Here is a 21,133-nt window from a genome sequence, read left to right on the forward strand (position 1 = left end):
TTATCATGGTGCAGCAAAACTGCCAGTATTCCGGTCTTCCACATGAAGAACCTACAGAGTTTCTGGCACAATTTCTGCAAATTGCTGATACAGTACATGATAAGAAAGTAGATCAGGATGTCTACAGACTGTTACTGTTTCCATTTGCTGTAAAAGATCAAGCTAAGAGGTGGTTAAATAACCAGCCTAAGAACAGCATAAAAACATGGAAACAGCTGTCAGAAAAATTTCTGAATCACTATTTCCCTCCCAAACGGATGACACAGCTAAGGCTAAGCATCCAAGGCTTCAAACAAGGAGATAATGAATCTCTTTATGATGCCTGGGAGAGATACAGAGAGTTGCTAAGAAAATGTCCCTCTGAAATGTTTTCAGAATGGGTGCAATTAGACATCTTCTACTATGGGCTTACAGAAAAAGCTCAGATTTCTCTAGACCACTCAGCTGGTGGATCTATACATATGAGAAAAACAATTGAAGAGGCTCAAGAGCTTATTGATACAGTTGCCAGAAATCAACATCTGTACTTAAGCAATGAATCTGTCATGAAAGAAGAAGCTAAAACAGTAACTGCAGAACTCAGTCCAGTGGATCAGGCTAATGAATTCAATCAGCAATTGGACTTTCTAACTCAACAGCTAGCCGAATTCAAGAAAATATTACAGGAAACAAGAATGGCTAACAGGAACATGGAAGTACAATTAAAGCAGACAGAAAAACAACTGTCAAGACAAATAACAGAAGAATGTCAAGCAGTTCAATTAAGAAGTGGGAAAATATTAAATACCTCACTTCAAAGAAGCAGGAAACCAAGAAATGAACAAGTGGATACCCAAAATCCTCCTGAAGACAGTCCGAGCCCAGAAAGGGACAAAGCTGGCGTTCAAACGCCAATAACAAGCAAGGAGGTGGCGTTTAACGCCACCCCAGCTTCCACCCCTGGTATTCAAATGCCAGTGGGTGATCAGTCACATACAAGTGCTGATAACAATCCTTCTAAAAAGGCTTCCCAACCCACTTCTGTAGGTAATAAACCTGCAGCAACTAAGGTTGAGGAATACAAAGCCAAAATGCCTTATCCTCAAAAACTCCGTCAAGCGGAACAGGATAAGCAATTTGCCCGCTTTGCAGACTATCTCAGGACTCTTGAAATAAAGATTCCGTTTGCAGAAGCACTTGAGCAAATACCCTCTTATGCTAAGTTCATGAAAGAAATCTTAAGTCATAAGAAGGATTGGAGGGAAACTGAAAAGGTCTACCTCACTGAAGAATGCAGTGCAGTCATTCTGAAAAGCTTACCTGAGAAGCTTAAAGATCCTGGGAGCTTTATGATACCATGCACATTAGGAGGTAATTGCAACAAGCAAGCTTTATGTGACCTTGGGGCAAGTATCAACCTAATACCTGCATCTACTATCAGAAAGCTTGGTTTAACTGAAGAAATCAACCAACCAGGATATGTCTTCAACTTGCTGATGGCTCCATTAAATACCCATCAGGCGTAATTGAAGACATGATTGTCATGGTTGGGCCGTTTGCCTTTCCTACTGACTTTGTGGTGCTGGAAATGGAGGAGCACAAGAGTGCAACTCTCATTCTAGGAAGACCTTTCCTAGCAACTGGCCGAACCCTCATTGATGTCCAAAAAGGGGAAGTAACCTTGAGAGTCAATGAGGAAGAGTTCAAGCTGAATGTTGTTGAAGCCATGCAACATCCAGACACCCCAAATGACTGCATGAGTGTTGATATAATTGACTCTCTGGTAAGAGATGTCAATATGGCTGAGAGTCTCGAATCAGAGCTAGAGGAATTTAGACTCAATGCTTTCGAAAATGTAAAGATTTACAAAGAGAAAGCGAAAAGATGGCATGATAAGAAATTGTCATCCAGAGTCTTTGATCCGGGGCAAAAAGTTCCGCTATTCAATTCTAGGCTCAAATTATTCCCTGGGGAATTAAAATTCCGGTGGAGAGGTCCATATGTCATTACAAACGTGTCACCATATGGATACATAGAGCTTCAGGATAATGACTCTAACAAAAAGTTCATTGTTAATGGACAAAGAGTCAAACATTATCTTGAAGGCAATTTTGAGCAAGAATGCTCAAAACTGAGACTTGATTAAAACTCAGTCCAGCTAAAAGACATTAAAGAAGCGCTTGCTGGGAGGCAACCCAGCCAATCACAAAATTTAATTTTATTCGTATTGATTTTCTTTACAGGTTTGAGTCCAAGTATCTTCAAAAGGTGAAATAGCAATTGGTTGAAGTCACAGAGTTACAGGGAAATTTGGAAGCTTACTGGCATGAAAAAGCCAGTAAGAAATACTTTGGGCGTTAAACACCCAAAAGAAGCACCCACTGGGCGTTCAACGCCAGTAAGGGTAGCCTTCTGGGCGTTAAACGCCAAGAAGAAGCATCTTCTGGGCGTTAAACGCCAGAAAGATGCACCTTCTGGGCGTTTAACGCCAATCTGCTAGCATTCTGGGCGTTTAGAAAAACGCCCAGTAAAGAAGGACCTCCTGGCGTTCAACGCCAGGAAGAAGCATCACATGGGCGTTGAACGCCCAGGAGAAACAACATGTGGGCGTTAAACGCCCAAACCATGCACCATGTGGGCGTTTAACGCCAGGATGGTGGGAGGAGGTACAATTTCGTTTTTCTTTGCAATTTTTCAAAATTTTTATGTTTCAATTCATGATTTCTTGCATAAACATATTTTAAATTATCACTTTCAATTCCAAAAAGTTTATCCTAATTTCTAAAATCCAATGATTGCAAATTTTTTTAGATTTATCTTAACCCAAAAGAACAAATGGCGTTCCAATTCAATCCATCATCTTTTCAAATTTGTTTCCAACACATCTTTAACTCCTTTTAAAAATCCTTTTCAAAATTAAAATTCAATTCTATCTTTTAAATTTTGATTCATATCTTTTCTTTTTTTAAAATTATATCTTTTTCTAATCCAATTCTTTTTCAAATATTTTTAATTTCTTCTCATATCTTTTAACTCATCTTATCTTTATGTGAAAATGCCTTTCCTTCTTCTCCTCTCCTTTCCTTTCTTTTGCTTGAGGACAAGCAACCCTCTAAGTTTGGTGTGATTTGCCATGATCACTGAGCTAAAACTCATTAAGATCATGGCACCTAAGAGAACAGGAAGAGCAAGGATGTGAACTTAAGGGAGCTGAAGCATCAGAAATTAATTCTTGAAGGCATCCCACAGACTAAAGGAACATCCACTTCCCAAAATACAGGTTGTTAAGTTCTAATTCCAGCTTTAACTCTGTGATAGTATTATTATAGGATTTTACCTTAGAAGTTATATAGGAGTAGTAGTACTTAGCATATCTATTTTGATTTTATTTCCAATTAAGCTATAATTTATTTTTCTCATCATCATCAGGCATGAATAAAGTAGTAGATTTTTTTTAAGAATAAAGAAGTAATTTATATTTTTGAGTTCTTAGTAATAAAGACTATAATTAATTATATGTGGTGGCAATACTTGTTGTTCTCTGAATGAATGCTTGAACAGTGCATAAATTGTACTTTGAATTTGATGAATATTGGCTCCTGAAAGGATGAGGAACACGAAAAATATTATGGATGATCTGAAAAATCATGAAATTGATTCTTGAAGCAAGAAAAAGCAGTGAAAAAGAAAGCTTGAAAAAAAAATGGCGAAAAAAAAAAAAAAAAAAAGAAGGAGCAGTAGAAAAAGCCAATAGCCCTTAAAACCAAAAGGCAAGGGTAAAAAGGATCCAAGGCTTTGAGCATCAATGGATAGGAGGGCCTAAGGAAATTAAAATCCAGGCCTAAGCGGCTAAATCAAGCTGTCCCTAACCATGTGCTTGTGTCATGAAGGTCCAAGTGAAAAGCTTGAGACTGAGTGGTTAAAGTCGTGATCCAGAGCAAAAGAGTGTGCTTAAGAGCTCTGGACACCACTGACTGGGGACTCTAGCAAAGCTGAGTCACAATCTGAAAAGGTTCACCCAGTTATGTGTCTGTGGCACTTATGTATCCGGTGGTAATACTGGAAGACAAAGTGCTTAGGGCCACGGCCAAGACTCATAAGTAGCTGTGTTCAAGAATCAACATACTATACTAGGAGAGTCAATAATACTATCTGAATTCTGAGTTCCTAAGGATGCCAATTATTCTAAAATTCTAAAGATACAGGGAGATGCCAAAACTGTTCAGAGACAAAAAGCTACAAGCCCCGCTCATCTAATAAGAATCTGAGCTTCATTTAAAACTCTAAAATATATATTACTTCTTAATTTCTGTTAGAACCTATTTTATTCATCTAGTTGCTTGAGGACAAGCAACAGTTTAAGTTTGGTGTTGTGATGAGCGGATATTTTGTACGCTTTTTGGGGGTAATTTCATGTAGATTTTAGCATGTTTCAGTTAGTTTTTAGTAAAATAATATTAGTTTTTAGGCAAAAATCATATTTCTGGACTTTACTATGAGTGTGTGTATTTTTCTGTGATTTCAGGTATTTTCTGGCTGAAATTGAGGGAGTTGAGCAAAAATCTGACTTAGGCTGAAAAAGGACTGCTGATGCTGTTGGATCCTGACCTCCCTGCACTCGAAATGGATTTTCTGGAGCTACAGGAGTCCAATTGGCGCGCTCTCAACGGCGTTGGAAAGTAGACATCCAGGGCTTTCCAGCAATATATAATAGTCCATACTTTGCGCAAGGATAGACGACGTAACTTGGCGTTGAACGCCAAGTACATGCTGCTGTCTGGAGTTAAACGCCAGAAAAACGTCATGATCCGGAGTTGAACGCCCAAAACACGTCAAAACCTGGAGTTTGACGCCAAGAAAGGCCTCCACACGTGGAAAGCATTAGTCTCAGCCCCAGCACACACCAAGTGGGCCCCAGAAGTGGATTTCTGCACCAATTATCTTAGTTTATTCATTTTCTGTAAACCTAGGTTACTAGTTTACTATTTAAACAACTTTTACAGACTTATCTTGTACCTCATGCTATTTTCAGATCTGAATTACATACTTTGTGACGGCATGAGTCTCTAAACTCCATTGTTGGGGGTGAGGAGCTCTGCAGCGTCTCGATGATTTAATACAATTCCTTTGTTTTCCATTCAAACACGCTTGTTCTTATCTAAGATGTTTATTCGCGCTTAACTGTGGAGAAGGTGATGATCCGTGACACTCATCACCTTCCTCAACCCATGAACGTGTGCCTGACAACCACCTCCGTTCTACATCAGATTGAATGAATATCTCTTAGATTCCCCAACAGAATCTTCGTGGTATAAGCTGGATTGATGGCGGCATTCATGAGAATCCGGAAAGTCTAAACCTTGTCTGTGGTATTCCGAGTAGGATTCCGGGATTGAATGACTGTGACGTGCTTCAAACTTTAACCTGCTGGGCGTTAGTGACAGACGCAAAAGAGGATTCTATTCCAGTAGGAGCGGGAACCAACCGGTGATTGGCCGTACTGTGACAGAGTGCGTGCATAGCTTTCACTGCGAGGATGGGAAGTAGCCATTGACAACGGTGACACCCTACATAGAGCTTGCCATGGAAGGAACAATGCGTGTGAGAAAAGGACGCCTAGGAAAAGTTGAAGTCAAAGGACAAAGCATCTCCAAAACTCCAACATATTCCCCAGTACTGCAATTCAAAGTAACATTGTTCCCTCTTTTATTTTTATAATGAAATCTAGTAATTTCACTTTTAATCCAAATAATCCTTGTTAACATCCTAACTAAGATTAATAAAATAAATATTGATTGTTTCAAACCAATAATCTCTGTGGATTCGACCCTTACTCACGTAAGGTATTACTTGGACGACCCAGTACACTTGCTGGTTAGTTGAACGGAGTTGTGAATTCAACCAGTGCCATAATAAGGATTTTGAATGAACAAGAGACACAATAGTTTTTGTGTACATACTAAAGCTCAAAAGATAGAAATCACAATTTCGTCCACCAGCCAGCATCCTCCGGGGTCCCAAACTAGGCATGTGAAGCTTCTGAGCAGCTTCAAACAGATTTTCAAACTCCCGAGGTGATGAATATCAGAGTACTTTCCAGGATCCCAAACTTTGGTTCCAAATTCGCCTTTGTTTGCATCTATACTTTTCCATCTGGGCGGTTTGGAAATTAGACTCTCACCAAGATGACCAAACGTTTTTCGAGATCCTATCAAGTGAACTTGACACCAACTTCTGCGCCTCAAATTGAAGTGCGAAACCTCATTGGATCTTGCATACCAGCGCTGAGTGCGAGTCATTTCCCTTTTTCTCTTAAAGCCGCAAAGAGCTCTAAGCTGACCATCTGTTTCAAGCAAACCATATTCAAGTGGAAAAATAAAAATAAGAGTAAAGGATTTTACCCACTTGAAGTCTGTATTGGGTGGTAATGGCCTTGGGATCAGTGTTTCCAGGGGTTCTACAAGATCTACTCCCTTGTGGTCTTCAGTGGATTCCTTCACTTCCTTGCAAACCTTTTTCATTCCAGCCATGTCCTGGTCAAAGTCTTCCATATCTTCCTCATCACTTGAGTCATAAACAGGAGGTTGAGAAAAGTCGACCTCTGCATCATCTTCGTATTCACTTGGGGAAGATTCTTCTGTCTCGAAGGATTCACTTGCGGATGCAAGTTCATCACGAGGAGGACTTGATTGGTGACTATCATCATCAAAGAAACATGCGTCTTGAGTTACTCCGTCCAGTTCTTCATAAGATATCCGCATTGGAGGTTGTGCAACATCCTCTTTAGCGTCAGTTGTAACATCCTTGACGGGGTCTTGCATGACTCTGTATTCCCGTGGAGGTTCAGCATCTCCTAAATCTTCAACCAACTCTTCTTCTTCTATAATGACATCGTTTTCTACTTGTTCTAGTACGAAGTTGTGCTCTATGCTGTCCACTGGAGTTCCTTGTGTCTTCTTCACAATACATTCTTCATTAGATTCTCCACATGAAGCCATGGGAGTTTGTTGAGTGGCTTAATGTCTGGAAGATAGTTGATTTATTGCTTGCTCCAGTTGCTGAAGAGTTGTATTGAATTGGTTTACTGATTCTTTGAAGTGAACCTGTGATTCTTGGCTTGATGGATATGAACATGGTTTGTAGGAGAGTGGCGGTTCTTGGGAGTGATTGAATTGGTGTTGGGGTGGATAAGGATCATGTGGTAGTGAATGGTGAAAAGAAGCCCGTTAGTATGGTGGATTGGGGCTGTGTTGGAAGGATGGTCTCTGAGCACAGGGTGGGGCCTGTTGGTAGCTACAAGGTGGTCCACCGAATCTATCAGTTGGACATGCATTGTAAAATGGTCTTTGTCCATGGTATCTAGGATGGTGTTGTTGCCTAAAGGGTTGATTGGATCCTTGTGGCTCCATCCATCTTTGATTGCTTAGACCTTGATGCATAGTCCTGTTATAGCTTCCATTCCTTGCAACAAAATTAGAACCAAACTCAAAACGAGAGGGGTGAGAATTCATAATAGTTATCAGAAATAAGATGGAAGAGAGAAAACAAATAAACAAGCAAAAGAAAATTTATTATATATATTTTTTTAAATATTTACAATAACCAATAATGAGGCACACGTTTGCAATTCCCCGGTAACGGTGCCATTTTGATGAGAGAACTTTTGCGTGGTCTAGAATTCAGAATAGATTCCCGTTGCAAGTATAGCTTCTAAACCAACAAAAGTCCTTTCATACAAACGTTTTGGTTGTCACAAGTAACAAACCCCTTTAAAATTGATAATCGAGTATTTAAACCTCGGGTCGTCTTCTCAAGGAATTGCAGGGAGGTATGTTCTTATCATTAGTTATGAAAAGTGTGTTTTGGGGTTTTGGATTAAGGTAAAAAGTTAATTGAATGACAAGTAAAATAAAATAATAATAACTGTAAAATAAACCTTTGGCAAGGTACAAGAAATTGGAAGTCCAGACTTAGTTATTCTTATCAATAATAATGAAAGTTGAATCTTAATTCCACTTAGTTAACCTTTGCTAAAGCAAAGGAAAGTCAAGGGACTAATTAGTTTGACCTTCGAATCCTATTTATTTCCTAAGAAAAGGTTGGGATTATTGAAGTTCAGTTCAATTAGCAAAGATAATAGTTATCAATTATGTTAAGCTAAGATAACTCCTGAGTTACTGATTTCTTAACCAAGACCAAAAGGATAAGAAATTGAAATCATAAATCTAAAAACATCTCAATAATATATAGTCCTATCATGAAAAGTTCATAAGCCAATTGGGCAACATAAATCAAATACCAATAAAAGCACAGTATCTAAAGTAAGAGATAAATGTAAGGTAAAGGAAATATTGAACCTGATGAAGAGTCGAATTAAATCCTAATTTCTAAAAATCCTACCTAAATCCTAAGAGAGAGGAGAGAACCTCTCTCTCTAAAAACTACATCTAAATCCTAAAAAGTGAATTATGAAAAGCATCCTAAGTCTCTGCAAGTTCCCTGACTTTAATCTGTATTTCTGGGCCGAAAACTGGGTTGAAATGCGGCCCAGAATCTCTGCCAGCGACTTTTGTAATTCTGCAGATCGCGCACGTCACGCGATCGCGTCATCCATGCGAACGCGTCATTCGCGTTTTTTCCTGACACGCGTTCGCGTCGTCCACGCTTCCGCGTCACTTGTGCTTTTCCAATCCGCGCGATCGCGTCAGGCACGAGATCGCGTCACTCTGATTTCTTCCATTTCACGCGGTCGCGTGAGCCGTGCGACCGCGTGACTTCTCGCTGGTCATCTCTTCAATTTCCTGTGTTCCTTCCATTTTTGCACGCTTCCTCTTTATTCTCTAAGTCATTCCTGCCCTATGAAGCCTGAAACACTTAACACACAGATCAAGGAATCGAATGGTAATAGGAGAGGATTAAGATTAGCTAAATTAAGACCAAAGAAGCATGTTTTCAATCATAGAACTAAACTAGGAAGGAATTGTAAAATCATGCAAATCATATGAATAAGTGGGTGAAAAGCTTGATAAAACCACTCAATTTAATATAATATAAACCATAAAATAGTGGTTAATCAGTACGCGTGGGCGTACGCTTTCCAAAAAATTTTACTAAGTCTGAAAAGTGCAGAATTTCATTTTCAAACCACAAACTTCTGCCACACATAATTTCTAATACAAAATTGTTTTTTCAACCATTTCTAAATCGTTGGAAAGATCATTGAATGAACTTTCATAAAAATCCAATTTTGAAGAATTGCTAACTCCGAGGACCGAGTTACGGACCGCCAAAATTGGTCAAAAATAAGTTTTTTACCCAAAAATAGAAATCACCAATTTTTCCAATGTTCACAAGCCAAATTCATTTTCACTCATCCAAATGACCACAACCCAACCACATTCACATAATTACACTCAACCAAAATCAAACCTACCTCATTTACACAATTCAATTCAATTTCGTCTTCCACTCCTAAATTCCTAATATCTTATTATTCCACATTCCTCCCATTTATTTACACACTCAATATTCAATATTCATTCAATTTCATATGACATCACACAATACACACATCACTTACCTTCCTTACCTCTTTTCGGCCTCCGACCTAAATTCACAATTTAAATGCATATTCTACAAACAAATATTCATTATCTAATTTATCAAATTCTCAATACACCAAACATACAAATTCATACAATTCTCAACCCAATCATTAATTTATATTACATATCAACTATACATATTAGTACCAACTATTTACACAATCCAAACTTAATCCTAGGGGTATCTAACCTAGGAATTCTCATCACACCACACGGTACTTAAATAAAACTTAAATTGTAGCTCTTGAAGTCAAACCAATTGAGCCTCTTTTTTGGAAGTCTCCACCAACCTTAGTTCCAAGTCTCACCAAAACTCCACAAGCAAAATCAACCTCCCAATTGTGCACCAAAATCAACCAATACTCTAACATAACTAATTTCACACTTACAATCAACATAGGGTTCATGAAAATGATAAATCACAAGGGTTGGAGGGTTTCTTACCTTAATCCACTGTATTTTATGATGAATATCACCAATGACTCATACTAGAACACTCATAAATAACCAAAATCACAAGATTTTCTCAAAACCCAAACCAAATTCGAATTTAAAGAGAAAAATAAAAACTGAGCAGAGGACTATGAAATATTCACCACAAAACTTATATAGAATTGTAGAGGATGATAAGAGTGACGCGTGTCTGCAAACGGCTCGTCAATCAGAGTTCTGGAGAGAAAGTTATGGTGGTTTGAAATTTCAATGTGGGTTAGGGTTTTCTCTCTTCTTCCATCTCTTCTCTTCAACGTGATTCACACAAGAATGGGGGGTGTGGCTGCTGAATGGCCTTAATTAGGCCATATATATGTTGGATCTTGGGTCCATTTGGGCCCAGTTCATTCGGTTTAACCCGTTGGCCCAACTTTGGGACAAAACCTTTAAGATTAGAGTTTTAAATCGTATTTTAAATATTTCTAACTTCCCAATTTATAATTTCTCATTTCCTAACCTTATTCGCTTATAATTAATTTCTTCAGTTGCAGTACCGGACATATCTCAGCCGGTACTGCCGGTCAAATTTTCAGTACACATTTTTACGCAAAAAACTATGTTTTCTTACTCAAAAAAATTCATTGAGTCCAAATATCATATTTAAATTATCAAATTTCAATTACTAAATTTTCTAACCATTTCGCTCTTATTTAATTTATTATTTAATTAATTACGATTTAATCGGATTTTTTAATTACGATTTAATCGGATTTTAGAGAAGCAACTATTTGAGTAATGATTAAAAACCCTAATTCATTCTCTAGTTATCAATCAATCTTATACTTTAGTACAAATTATATATATATATATATATATATATATATATATATATATATATAATTTTAAAAAATTAAAATAAAAAATAAATTCAAAATTGTATTTAAAAAATTAAGAACATAATTAGAAAAATGAATTAGAACTTCTAATTTTTTTATTCAATACTCCCGATATATACTCAAATAAATATTGGATGCAGTGGCATGAGTTTGACTTGTGTATAAGACCTAAATCACTAGAAATTAGATAGTTTTATGTATATTTTGGAATTTGGATCCTCATATGTTTGTTTTGATTGATGTAATGCTATTTTTTAAATTTTAATCCCTCACAACCCCCTCTTGGGATATGTGATGAGTTGCTGCTACTTATCAAAAAAAAAAAAAACCTAAAGATATGTAACATATTTTGAAGAAACTATTAATTCGATCTTTGTCTATTTCTTAAAATGACAACACGATCTCTTAAGATAAAAATAATTTATTTCGGTTCTTATCTTTTACTTTAGTGATACAATATGGTTTCTGTGAGTTTTTTTTCCATCAACTCTGAATAAAAAACGCTGACGTGTTAGATTTAAAAATGGACAAGAACCTAATTGTCTCAAAATTCAAATTGATTAAAAATTTATTTGTCCTTATTTTTTAAATAATATTTTTTTTAAATTATTTTTTCATTATATTAATATTCTTTTTTCAATAAATTATTGAATATATCGTATAATAAGTACAAATTTATTAATAAATTATTTAAATTTAAAAATATTATTTATGATGAAATTAAATAAATAATTCTCAATTCTAATTTTTAAATATATAAATAATAAACATTAAAATACAGTTAATACATTAATAATAATATTCCTATAATATACTATTAGTATTATGATTTAGATAATTTTCACAATAAAATAGAAACTAATGAACACATTATTTGATATATAGTAAAAAAAATTTTGAGTAATACAAATTTAATTTTTTATCTCTTTAAACTAAATTAATAATTCTATTTGATATCTTTGCACTAAAATACACTATGAATAAGCTACTAATACTAAATAAAATAAAACATAATATATATTTTGGAGACCATTTATAAACTCAACAAACTCAAAGCATCAATAATATTATTATTCTATTAATATACATATTGTCATAAGGTTACAGATCGATAAAAATTTATCAATATAAAAATAATATAGATTAATTAAAATTTTCTGTATACTAAAATTTAATTAAATTTACATATATTTTATTGTATGTATTATACCATATATTCAATAATTTATTGAAAAAAGAATATTAATATAATGAATAAAAAAAATAATTTTAAAAAATATTGTTTAAAGAATAAAGACAAATAAACCTTTAACCAATTTAATTTTAAAGATAATTAAACCTCTATCTATTTCTGAACCTAACACATCAACTTTTTCCATTCAACGTTGGCGGAAAAACACACACAAAGACCGCATTGTGTAACAGAAGTAGAGGACATGAACCGAGATGGATCGTTTTTATCTTGAATGACCGCATTGTCATTCTGAAAAATAGAGGACGAATTGATAGTTCACTCACATATTTACAAAGAAAATAAAAATACAAAAATACCACCTCTGTTTACATTTTTCCCCTTAAATAAAGGGCATGTAACACCTAGTAAGTATCTATTTAACCATGTGATTTACATTTTACAATACAAAGGAAAACTCTATATTTGGATAAATATACCCCAAAACATTTCTTAACTGAATTTCTCTACCTATAAACACCTACTGCGACATTAAGTTATAAGCGAAACTCTAAAATTCAGGAAAGTAATAAATCTGTTTTCTGCCAAGAGAATAAGTTGCAAGGGCACTTCTAGAACTTAGGCAAGCAAATCATCCATATTTTGTTAATGAGCTTGATGAGAAAGGTAGAGGAAATGCAAACAGCCACAGGTCCCATTCTAACTAATCCCCTTCGGAATACTGGAAGTTGAATTTATCTTTAGAGCGCACCCAGGGGTATAAGTAATACCTATCACAACAAAATGTGAACATGTGAGAAACCGGAACCATATAATAAATAAGGAATAAAGAAGAATGTAGAAAACAGAATGCACATAAAAAGAAGAAATACTTTTTTTGACAGGTAAATACCCAAAGGGATGATAGTGAAAACAAATTATTAGTTATATGAAATGGAAAGATGGGGCGTGGGTGCTCTCGCAGAAGCATCTCGGAAGCCAACACAACCTTATGCATCACTAGAAATTGCTATGTTGTTACACATACGAGTGATACTTCGAAATCCATACAAGCATAGAAATAACAAGTCATAGACAATAGTTCATCTTCCCATTTATTCTTATTGACCAAGTATTCCTCTAGATAGACGCTGCAACTAGTTAAGAAAAGTACATATTAATAAAAGCAACACAATCTGTACCTTTTTCCTTAACATCAATTTGCAGAGAGTCAAGTGTAATTATGCCATCTGTCAGTGGGAGTAGTTCAAGCCTGACAGTTGCTATAGATTGAGCTGGAATACACCTGATGCAACCGAAGCATAGCATTTAATCGAGTACTTTCAGTTTAAATAGTTAAAGAAACAAAAACGTGACATGATATGTTACCCGAGCGGAACTTTGCTCTGCAACCATAGATGAGTACAACTCAGGCCAGAATTAGGAACAACATCACTTGTAGAAACTGCCTTAGCTTCACTAGTAGAACTTTTTTCCCCATTTTCTTCAACAGTTGACGGCTGGGTGGCACCACTACTCCTTCCACTATTTACTCTTCCTAAAAAATCTGCGAAACCAATAAAAGGACTTCTTGGAGTCGTTGGAGAACTCAAGGAGACCAATGATGGGGGTAAACTAAAGGATGCAGGAGATAGCATTGTTAAAGTTAGATCTTCAGATGTTAAATTTGAAGCTTGCAGAGTTAGGATCTGATCAAAATGAAGCAATGAAGTTAAACTAATTGTCATTGCTAATAAAAGCATAAGATCAACTGTAACTAATATTAAAAAAAATCAAACTGAGCTAAATGATTTCCAATCCAAAGCTCTAGTTTGAGTTGGACAGTAGCTAAATAAACAATAACCTGCACAGGAAGTTGGCAGGTTGCATAAGGTCTTGGATATTGTCCTAACATCTCTGATGAAACAGAGATCATAATATCCTTAGAGGTGCATGGTCGCCAACTAGTTTGTTGTTTAAAGAACAACCTTGATGCTAGATTGTTTAAAAAAAAAAAAAAAGAAAAAGAAAACACCTAATCAGCATGTTAAAAATCATAGAATAGGAAAAGGAGATCGGGCCAAAAGAACCTACCTGTATAATTGCACCGGTATGACACCACAATTGCATACTGATCATTAATCAAAGTAGGGTTTCTTCCATCCAGACTTAATTTTGATGTTCTATTTTGAAATTGTTTTGAAAATTGAGAACTTGTATCGTGTTGAATATTGATACTCTTCTTCATAGAAGTGGCTGGTTTAACGACAAAAGAATGCTCTTCACCTCTCCTGTAAAAAAAAGAGAAAAAAAACCTTCTAATAAGATGATGACTATTAGGGTTGATCACAGACACCAATCTTGAGTTAACCAACACGAAAAAATATAATCATGCACTTAAGTAAAGAAAATATTAGATAATCAAATAAAAGTCATGCCTAAAGTAACACAAGTTCATTACATCATTCATCCTATGAGCTGAATATTTTTTTATCGAAAACAATGATACATATATTTTTCACCAAGGTCATCTCAGTTATTTTATGCAATATTAATACATATCATTATTAACAAGTAAATCACACATGCAAAAAGACCAACTAGCCATTATAGAAAGGAAGAGTTCACTCCTTCCTTCTCTTATCCTCTTTCCCATGCCATGATTATCTCAAATTTTGTTTTAAAATTAATGAAACAATTCAGTGAAGCCATGAAAGGTCATCTATTATATAGTTTGCTTCAACTGGAAAAAGAAAAATGAGATAAATATTCAACTCAAGCCTATCTACTATATATAACAGTGATTGAGGGTTTCAAGCACAAGATTTTTTCCCCCTAAAATACCCTTATTTATATATTAGCCATAAACATTTTGAAATTCTTAAGACTTGAACTCAAGACCATTTATTAAGAGAACAAAGTACTTACCATTTTGAATAACCCCATATTTTTTACTATTATACACAACAAAAGGGTGGACTAATATGCACAATATCCACTGTTAACAATACCAATTTCCTCTTAAAATTGAGTAGAAATAATATTTTAAAATGTTACTCCATATGCCTGAATATTGCTAGTGCAGAAGACTATATTTTAACCTTAAAAATGATGGGAGTAAAAACAAAGGTAAGCAAATCAATAAACAGTCTTTCATATATATTATCCCATGCCTTGACATTGTCTATGCTACATATGATATCCACAGATTTGTCTAGTTATATTTACCACCCCTCCCCCCCTCCACCCCCCTTCCTTTTCCTTTTTCTCTCCCCTTCTGTTTCTTTTGCAGAGAATTTTTCTATTTTTTCATGAGGGTGGTGTCCCTCAGCACAAGAATATGAAACTAAAATGCCAAATTTGCAGCCTAGCATGATATCAAATAAGTAACAACAGAAAGTTGGAAAAAATAATAAGATATTCATTCCAGATAACAACCTAAGGGTTAGATTTGGTAAAGAATGGTCATTTCCAGCTTCAACACATGAAATCAGTAATGATGGCATTGGTCCATTTCTTGTTGTCTCCTCCAAAACAACAGATATTGTATCTATAAATATCACAATATCAGGAACATTTGAAGGAGCGACATTCTGGAGACAACTTAAGAAAAATTAGTCAAGGCAGAACTGAAAATATATGTTGTAGTAAAAGACCAAAAAGAGAAGAATGAGAATATAATATGCAGAGGACAAGAATAGAAAGTCAAATAATTTGATCCAATGAAATCCTAGTTCAAACCTTCATCTGAATACAAAGAAGATCCTCTGAGTTGCAGTCAGCAGCAAAAGAGTGAATCTCCAAAGGTTGTACTATCTCAAGTTTTCTTCTCCATCTTCTTCCTGGAGTATGGAGGCCTTCTAATCCACAACAGACAGAAAATCTTTCTTGCTCCAAAGAGACTCCTCGAAAAGATAGTAGTCCTTCCAATGCAAATTTTCTCCTCAAGTAACTGTTAGATAGGATTTGATCCCTGTTCTCAAGGAAGTTTGACATAGAACTAACTGCTTTTAAATAACCAGATGGACTGCTCATACTTTGGGGTAATGATGACATGGAGTAACGTCTTAAATTAGGAGGAGATTGCAGGCGAGGTGAAAGATTGTTATCCAATGGAAGCATCCAATTTAACAATTCAGCACATGGATCCTCATTTGTATGTTCTACCTCGAAGTGGTCATTGATAGGCAGTTTTCTCTCTGGACACTTTTCAAATTGGAGAACTTCAATACAAGGATCTTTAAGAGAGTCTACACCAACATTCATCTGTAAAAGAATCTGCATCCTTCCATACAAGAACATTAAATTAGATTAGGCAAACGATTGAAAAAAGGGAAGGTTAGACAATTAAAGGGGAAGAAGCCAGAAAATCTTACAAGACTCGGACACAAATTTAACAGAAAATATTACTTTATTTGCATTGAAATTTAAATATACAAACAAAACATCCTTGTCTCTCTGTAAATTTCAGATAAACTAAATGCATCTTCATAGTTTCCAAAGTTTATAGCACATACCACGATGTCTCCATTAGGAAGAGCAGAACACTTAACAGAATCTCTCACCAATCCTCCAGAAGTGGTGGCATTAAAATTTCCTCTATCAATAACCACTCCGGTAGAAGACAATGTAGGCTCTTCAATTTGAATATTTAAAGCCTTTAGGCCATTTGCATCAGAAGGGTTAAAAAAATTTATTGCACTGCCTCTTTTGGACCACAAGGGTTCATCAAATTCTGAAATCCTCACAAAGAAGCGTGAATTCTCAAATTTTTGTAACAACAATTCAGTTCGTCTTTTCTGTGCCTCCATCCTACAAAGGGATTCACCATCAATAAAATCTTCCAGATGCTCTTCAACACTGGTACTTAATTGCCCTTCTCTAGATATTAAATTGTTTCTGTTTTTAATGTTTTCATTTTCTCTCTCAAGGCTTTGACCTACGCCATTCTTACTCATCGCTGTAGCAACTGGAGTAATCATGTCCGTATCCTGCTTAGATGCAGACAAGCATGCCAAGATATAAACTTGTTCACCTGAATTACATGCTTATATTAGGTCTGCTAAACTTTTTGTGGAAGCCAGCTGACCAATTAAATATATCCCAAAATCAAGATTTATATATTTCAAAAATAGTCTATTACCAGGAAAAAGAAATGAACGGTCAAGTGAGCACAGGGACTGTATATCTGGAACGTGATTCCAGTTTTCAGGAAGTTCCTCTACCAAAAAGATAACAAATTAACAGTTAGATTTATCATGTTTTATATGAAGAGCAATCTCACCCATAACATCACATGGCAGAGAGGAAATACTTAAAATACATAGATTTGTCTAACTCTATCATGTGCTAGAAAAAGCATGTTATGATCATAATTTAAGTCATGTATAAGCTTAAAACAAAATTAACAACTTGTGCTAGGACTAGAAGAGAAGAAGATGACGATGTCCTCATACATAAATTTTTAGCTACATTACAATTCCATGCTGATATCCTCTCTAGAGCACCTGCTATACTTTACAGTCACTATAATGCAACTTTTAAGAATGCATCTATAGTAAGTTCACTTATTATTATAATAACATATAAAACCAATTTCTCCCATTTCATGCAAACAATGACAAATGCTAGTTACTTTCTCCCTGTTCAAGAGTGTCAAGCTATTTAGAAAAGGCATCGCTATCCAGAACCAGATATTCGTCCTCAAGCAAATATCACAATTCATTAGATCACACATCATGCTTCGTAAAGGGAAGATCTTATAGCTTTACTTCAGTAAATAGGCAAAGATTCCAGACGAAAATTTGATAGCACAACCTAATTCCCTCAACCATGAGAACTACCGGATTCTTGGAAATTTAGATGATATAAGGTTCTAAGTCTGTTAGGATATGAAACATTCTGCTTTCAATATTTTTAAAGCAAAACCCTTTTTTATTCTTTTTAGAAAGAAAAAGAGCTCAACACAACAAGGTGGAGCATTATCAACAAGCAATCTACACAAATCCATAATCCAAGAGAAAGAACAGACCTCCTAAAAACCACTAAACTGCCAAAAATAAATAAATCAATAACGGATTACATAAAGCAGTAAACTCCAATGTCATCTCCAGCATTGCCATAAAAAAGCAATGGAGTCAATTGCTAATGACTGCATCAACCCCTGTCAATGTATTCTGGAATATTTTCTCATTCCTAATCAACTATTTAGATAACAGCAAAGAAACCTATTAGCTTCCGGATCTCTATCCTCATGAACACAGCTATCCAACTCTCAAAGTGCTCTTTCATAGTACTCTGAAAGGTCTAGGTTCGTCTGAATTGCTGGAGCCAAGCACACACAAAATACTCAACAGTTTCAAAATGTTTCCTGCATAGCACATTCAGCATAGCACATATTCATTTATTCCTACTATCAGGAACACCTAGTCTAGCTAGTTGGTCCTTAGTATTGACTCAATCAACTAGCACAAACCAAACAAAAATTCTACCCAGGGAGGTACCAGTCCCTTTTAGACGACTTTGGTAAAGCTATAGCTCGCCACTTCTTCTGTCAACTTTGCAGCCTGCAACAGTTGCACAAAGGAGTTAGTCGAAGATAAACCTTTTCACTGGCAAATTTCCACACCACTTTGTCCTCCCTCTCTATCACCAAACAAATTGATTGCAAACCCCATGTAGTTGGTTTAACAATTCAAACTCCCATTGGGGAAGTTTCCTCTGTCATTGAAAGCTCCATATTCAATCCAACCCATTCCAAAACCCGCACTTCCCAATGGTAGATTCTTGTTAGTTTAACACCAAGAAGAGATTTTGAAACGAGACTTTCAGTTTTCCATATTATAACCATGAATCCTCCCAAAACCTTGTTCTTCTCCCATCCCGTACATCCATGGCTAAACCATTGACTATTTTATCTTGCATATGTTGTTCCTTTATTCCAAAGAGGATAATCTTCTTTAGAAAATCTCCACCAACATTTGAACAAGGTTGTATTGTGAATTACTGCATCCCCCACTCCAAGCCCTCCTAACATCTTCGGCACTACAACAATTCCCACTTAACTAACGCCATTCCTAGCATCCCATCTTCTTACCCCAAAAGAACCTCCTTTGCACTATAATGTGTTTCTAGTAAAAGTTTGGCATCTTATACAGTGTAAGATAATAGACAGGCAAACTATTGATACAAACTTAATGAGCACCAGCAAACCTACTTTACTCAGTACCTTGGCCTTTCAAAGACTCAGCTTAGCTTCTCCTCTACCTTATCAATAACTGGTTTTCATGTTTTCACTAGCCTTGGGTTTGCACCAAGTTATATTCTCAAGTACTTCACTGGTAGCTATGCTGACTTACAACCAAGAAGGTCACACATCTATTGCACCCATTCCCAGTCACAGTTTATTGGGCTCAAGCTTGACTTGTTAAAGTTGATACTCAACCCAGAAGTGATCTCAAAGCACCATATTAGCCTCTTGTAGCTTCTTATTGTCTCTTCATCTTGCGGACAAAACAGAATAGTACCATCCGCAAACTGCTGATGAGACAGCTCTGCACCATTCCTGCCTATTAATGGTGGAGAAATGCGCCCGTTTTTCACTTCCTCAGCTATCATTCGGTTCAGGACATTCACCCCCAAAACAAAGGAACGGCGGGATCAAGTCACATTGTTGCAACCCCCTCCCCATCACAAATGGCTTCGATGGGGCCATTGAGCAGTAATTTCTGCATTTTAGCAAACTTTATATGCTATAACTATAGCATCTTCTACACTTAGCAAGAATTTCACCTACTCCATTCAACATAATCATATTCATATCTTAAACTATGAGGAATTAAATAGGAAGAACCAAGCAGCCAAAAATAAATAAGTAATTTGTTAAGGTGATGATATTATAAGCATTATTATTACACATACTGAATGGAATAGTGATGAACCCTTCTTCTACAGAAACATCAAGATGCTTATTTGGTAAGCTTGGAACAAGACCAGCGATGGTGGCATCATCGCCATGGCGCGCGTGCGAATCCTGAGACGCCAGCTTCTCAAGATTAGACCCAGACGCAGACCTAGGGGGCGGAAGCGGTGTTCGTTCCGAGTATGAACTCGACGAAGACCGCATCAAAAAATTCATTGTGCCACAAAAATAAAGGAGAACGACGCAATTCTGCAAATTCAAAAGGATACGTTTCAGTGAAATGCCATATTGAAATTGCAGTTCCTGATTCTAGAAGTTTCTTTTGTGGAAGACGAAGAGAAAGAAAGTAGAATTGAATTGGAATAAAAAAGCAAATTGAATGTAAAAATAAGCCTTTTTTTTTTACAGCAATAATAATAAATTAAACCAAGGAAAAGGTTACCTGTGATGTAAAGATGGAGAACGTAATGTAAGTTTGAAGGTGCAGTTGCGAGTTGGATTGGATCATACAAAGCTCTATCACAATCTCATCTTTCCCACACTCATACAACATTTGCAAATAAATCTTTTTTTTTTAACTTCTAATTTTAGCAGTTACGTACTTTGGTGTCATGTTCTTCAGTTTATCTATTTTCTTTAAAAAAAAAAAATAACTTCAGGTGATTGCTAATTGGACTGATTTTTTTTTTTTCAATATGAAAAAATATTTGGTAAAACACGTTAAATTTTAAAATGAATCTGTATGAAATAATAGTATTGATATGGTATCAGAGCAAAATACAGGTTAAATAATAGTATTTTATATGCTCCACCTTTGTTGCGTTGAGTTTTTTTCTTAAAAAAAATTTTGTGCATAATATTTTTTTTATTTTTGTTATCTATGAAACATATTTTACTATTTGTATTTTATAATTTTTTTAGTTTTCTTAGCCGTATAAAACGTTAAGTTATGATTTGCTTTTTATAATATTTTTTTTTATTTTCCCAAAAACGTAGCCTATGATTTGCTCTTTTTTATTGTTTCTATGTACTTGTAAAATACATGTTGTATTTTGTATTTTTTTTTTAAAAATTAAACGTAAGTTTTTATTTTAAAAATGTAAGTGGTATTTTAATTCGAGAGTTTTGT

The 21,133-nt window shown here is 35.5% G+C and overlaps 1 protein-coding gene across 5 annotated transcripts; it reads right to left on the bottom strand.

The window, feature by feature from the left end:
* Positions 1-12,273: 12,273 nt before the first annotated feature.
* LOC130982062 (uncharacterized) lies at positions 12,274-20,589 on the bottom strand. 5 transcript variants are annotated; one of them, XM_057905909.1, is made up of 11 exons: positions 20,447-20,589; positions 20,004-20,253; positions 17,227-17,304; positions 16,601-17,118; positions 15,825-16,361; positions 15,522-15,676; positions 14,178-14,374; positions 13,948-14,078; positions 13,473-13,792; positions 13,286-13,389; positions 12,275-12,874 (listed from the first exon to the last, which is right to left on the bottom strand). In XM_057905909.1, the coding sequence occupies exons 1-11, from the start codon at positions 20,555-20,557 to the stop codon at positions 12,804-12,806; spliced, it is 2,472 nt and encodes an 823-aa protein (XP_057761892.1). In that variant the 5' UTR covers positions 20,558-20,589; the 3' UTR covers positions 12,275-12,803. The 5 variants fall into 5 exon arrangements, with proteins under 5 accessions (XP_057761893.1, XP_057761892.1, XP_057761897.1 ...); XM_057905910.1 differs by lacking the exon at positions 13,948-14,078 and having other exon boundaries at positions 12,274-12,874; positions 13,473-13,650; XM_057905914.1 differs by lacking the exon at positions 20,447-20,589 and having other exon boundaries at positions 16,601-17,074; positions 20,004-20,122.
* Positions 20,590-21,133: the final 544 nt, after the last annotated feature.

The sequence above is a fragment of the Arachis stenosperma genome, chromosome 5, assembly GCF_014773155.1.
Source record: "Arachis stenosperma cultivar V10309 chromosome 5, arast.V10309.gnm1.PFL2, whole genome shotgun sequence".
NCBI classification, from domain to species: domain Eukaryota; kingdom Viridiplantae; phylum Streptophyta; class Magnoliopsida; order Fabales; family Fabaceae; genus Arachis; species Arachis stenosperma.

Excerpts from the sequence above, each read along its gene's own strand:
- LOC130982062 (XM_057905909.1), bottom strand. The coding sequence starts at position 20,557 with ATGTTGTATGAGTGTGGGAAAGATGAGATTGTGATAGAGCTTTGTATG. Across the intron at positions 16,362-16,600 it reads TTCCTAATGGAGACATCGTG|ATTCTTTTACAGATGAATGT; the intron begins GTATGTGCTATA and ends GGAAGGATGCAG. Across the intron at positions 14,375-15,521 it reads TTACCAAATCTAACCCTTAG|GAGAGGTGAAGAGCATTCTT; the intron begins GTTGTTATCTGG and ends TTTTTTTTACAG.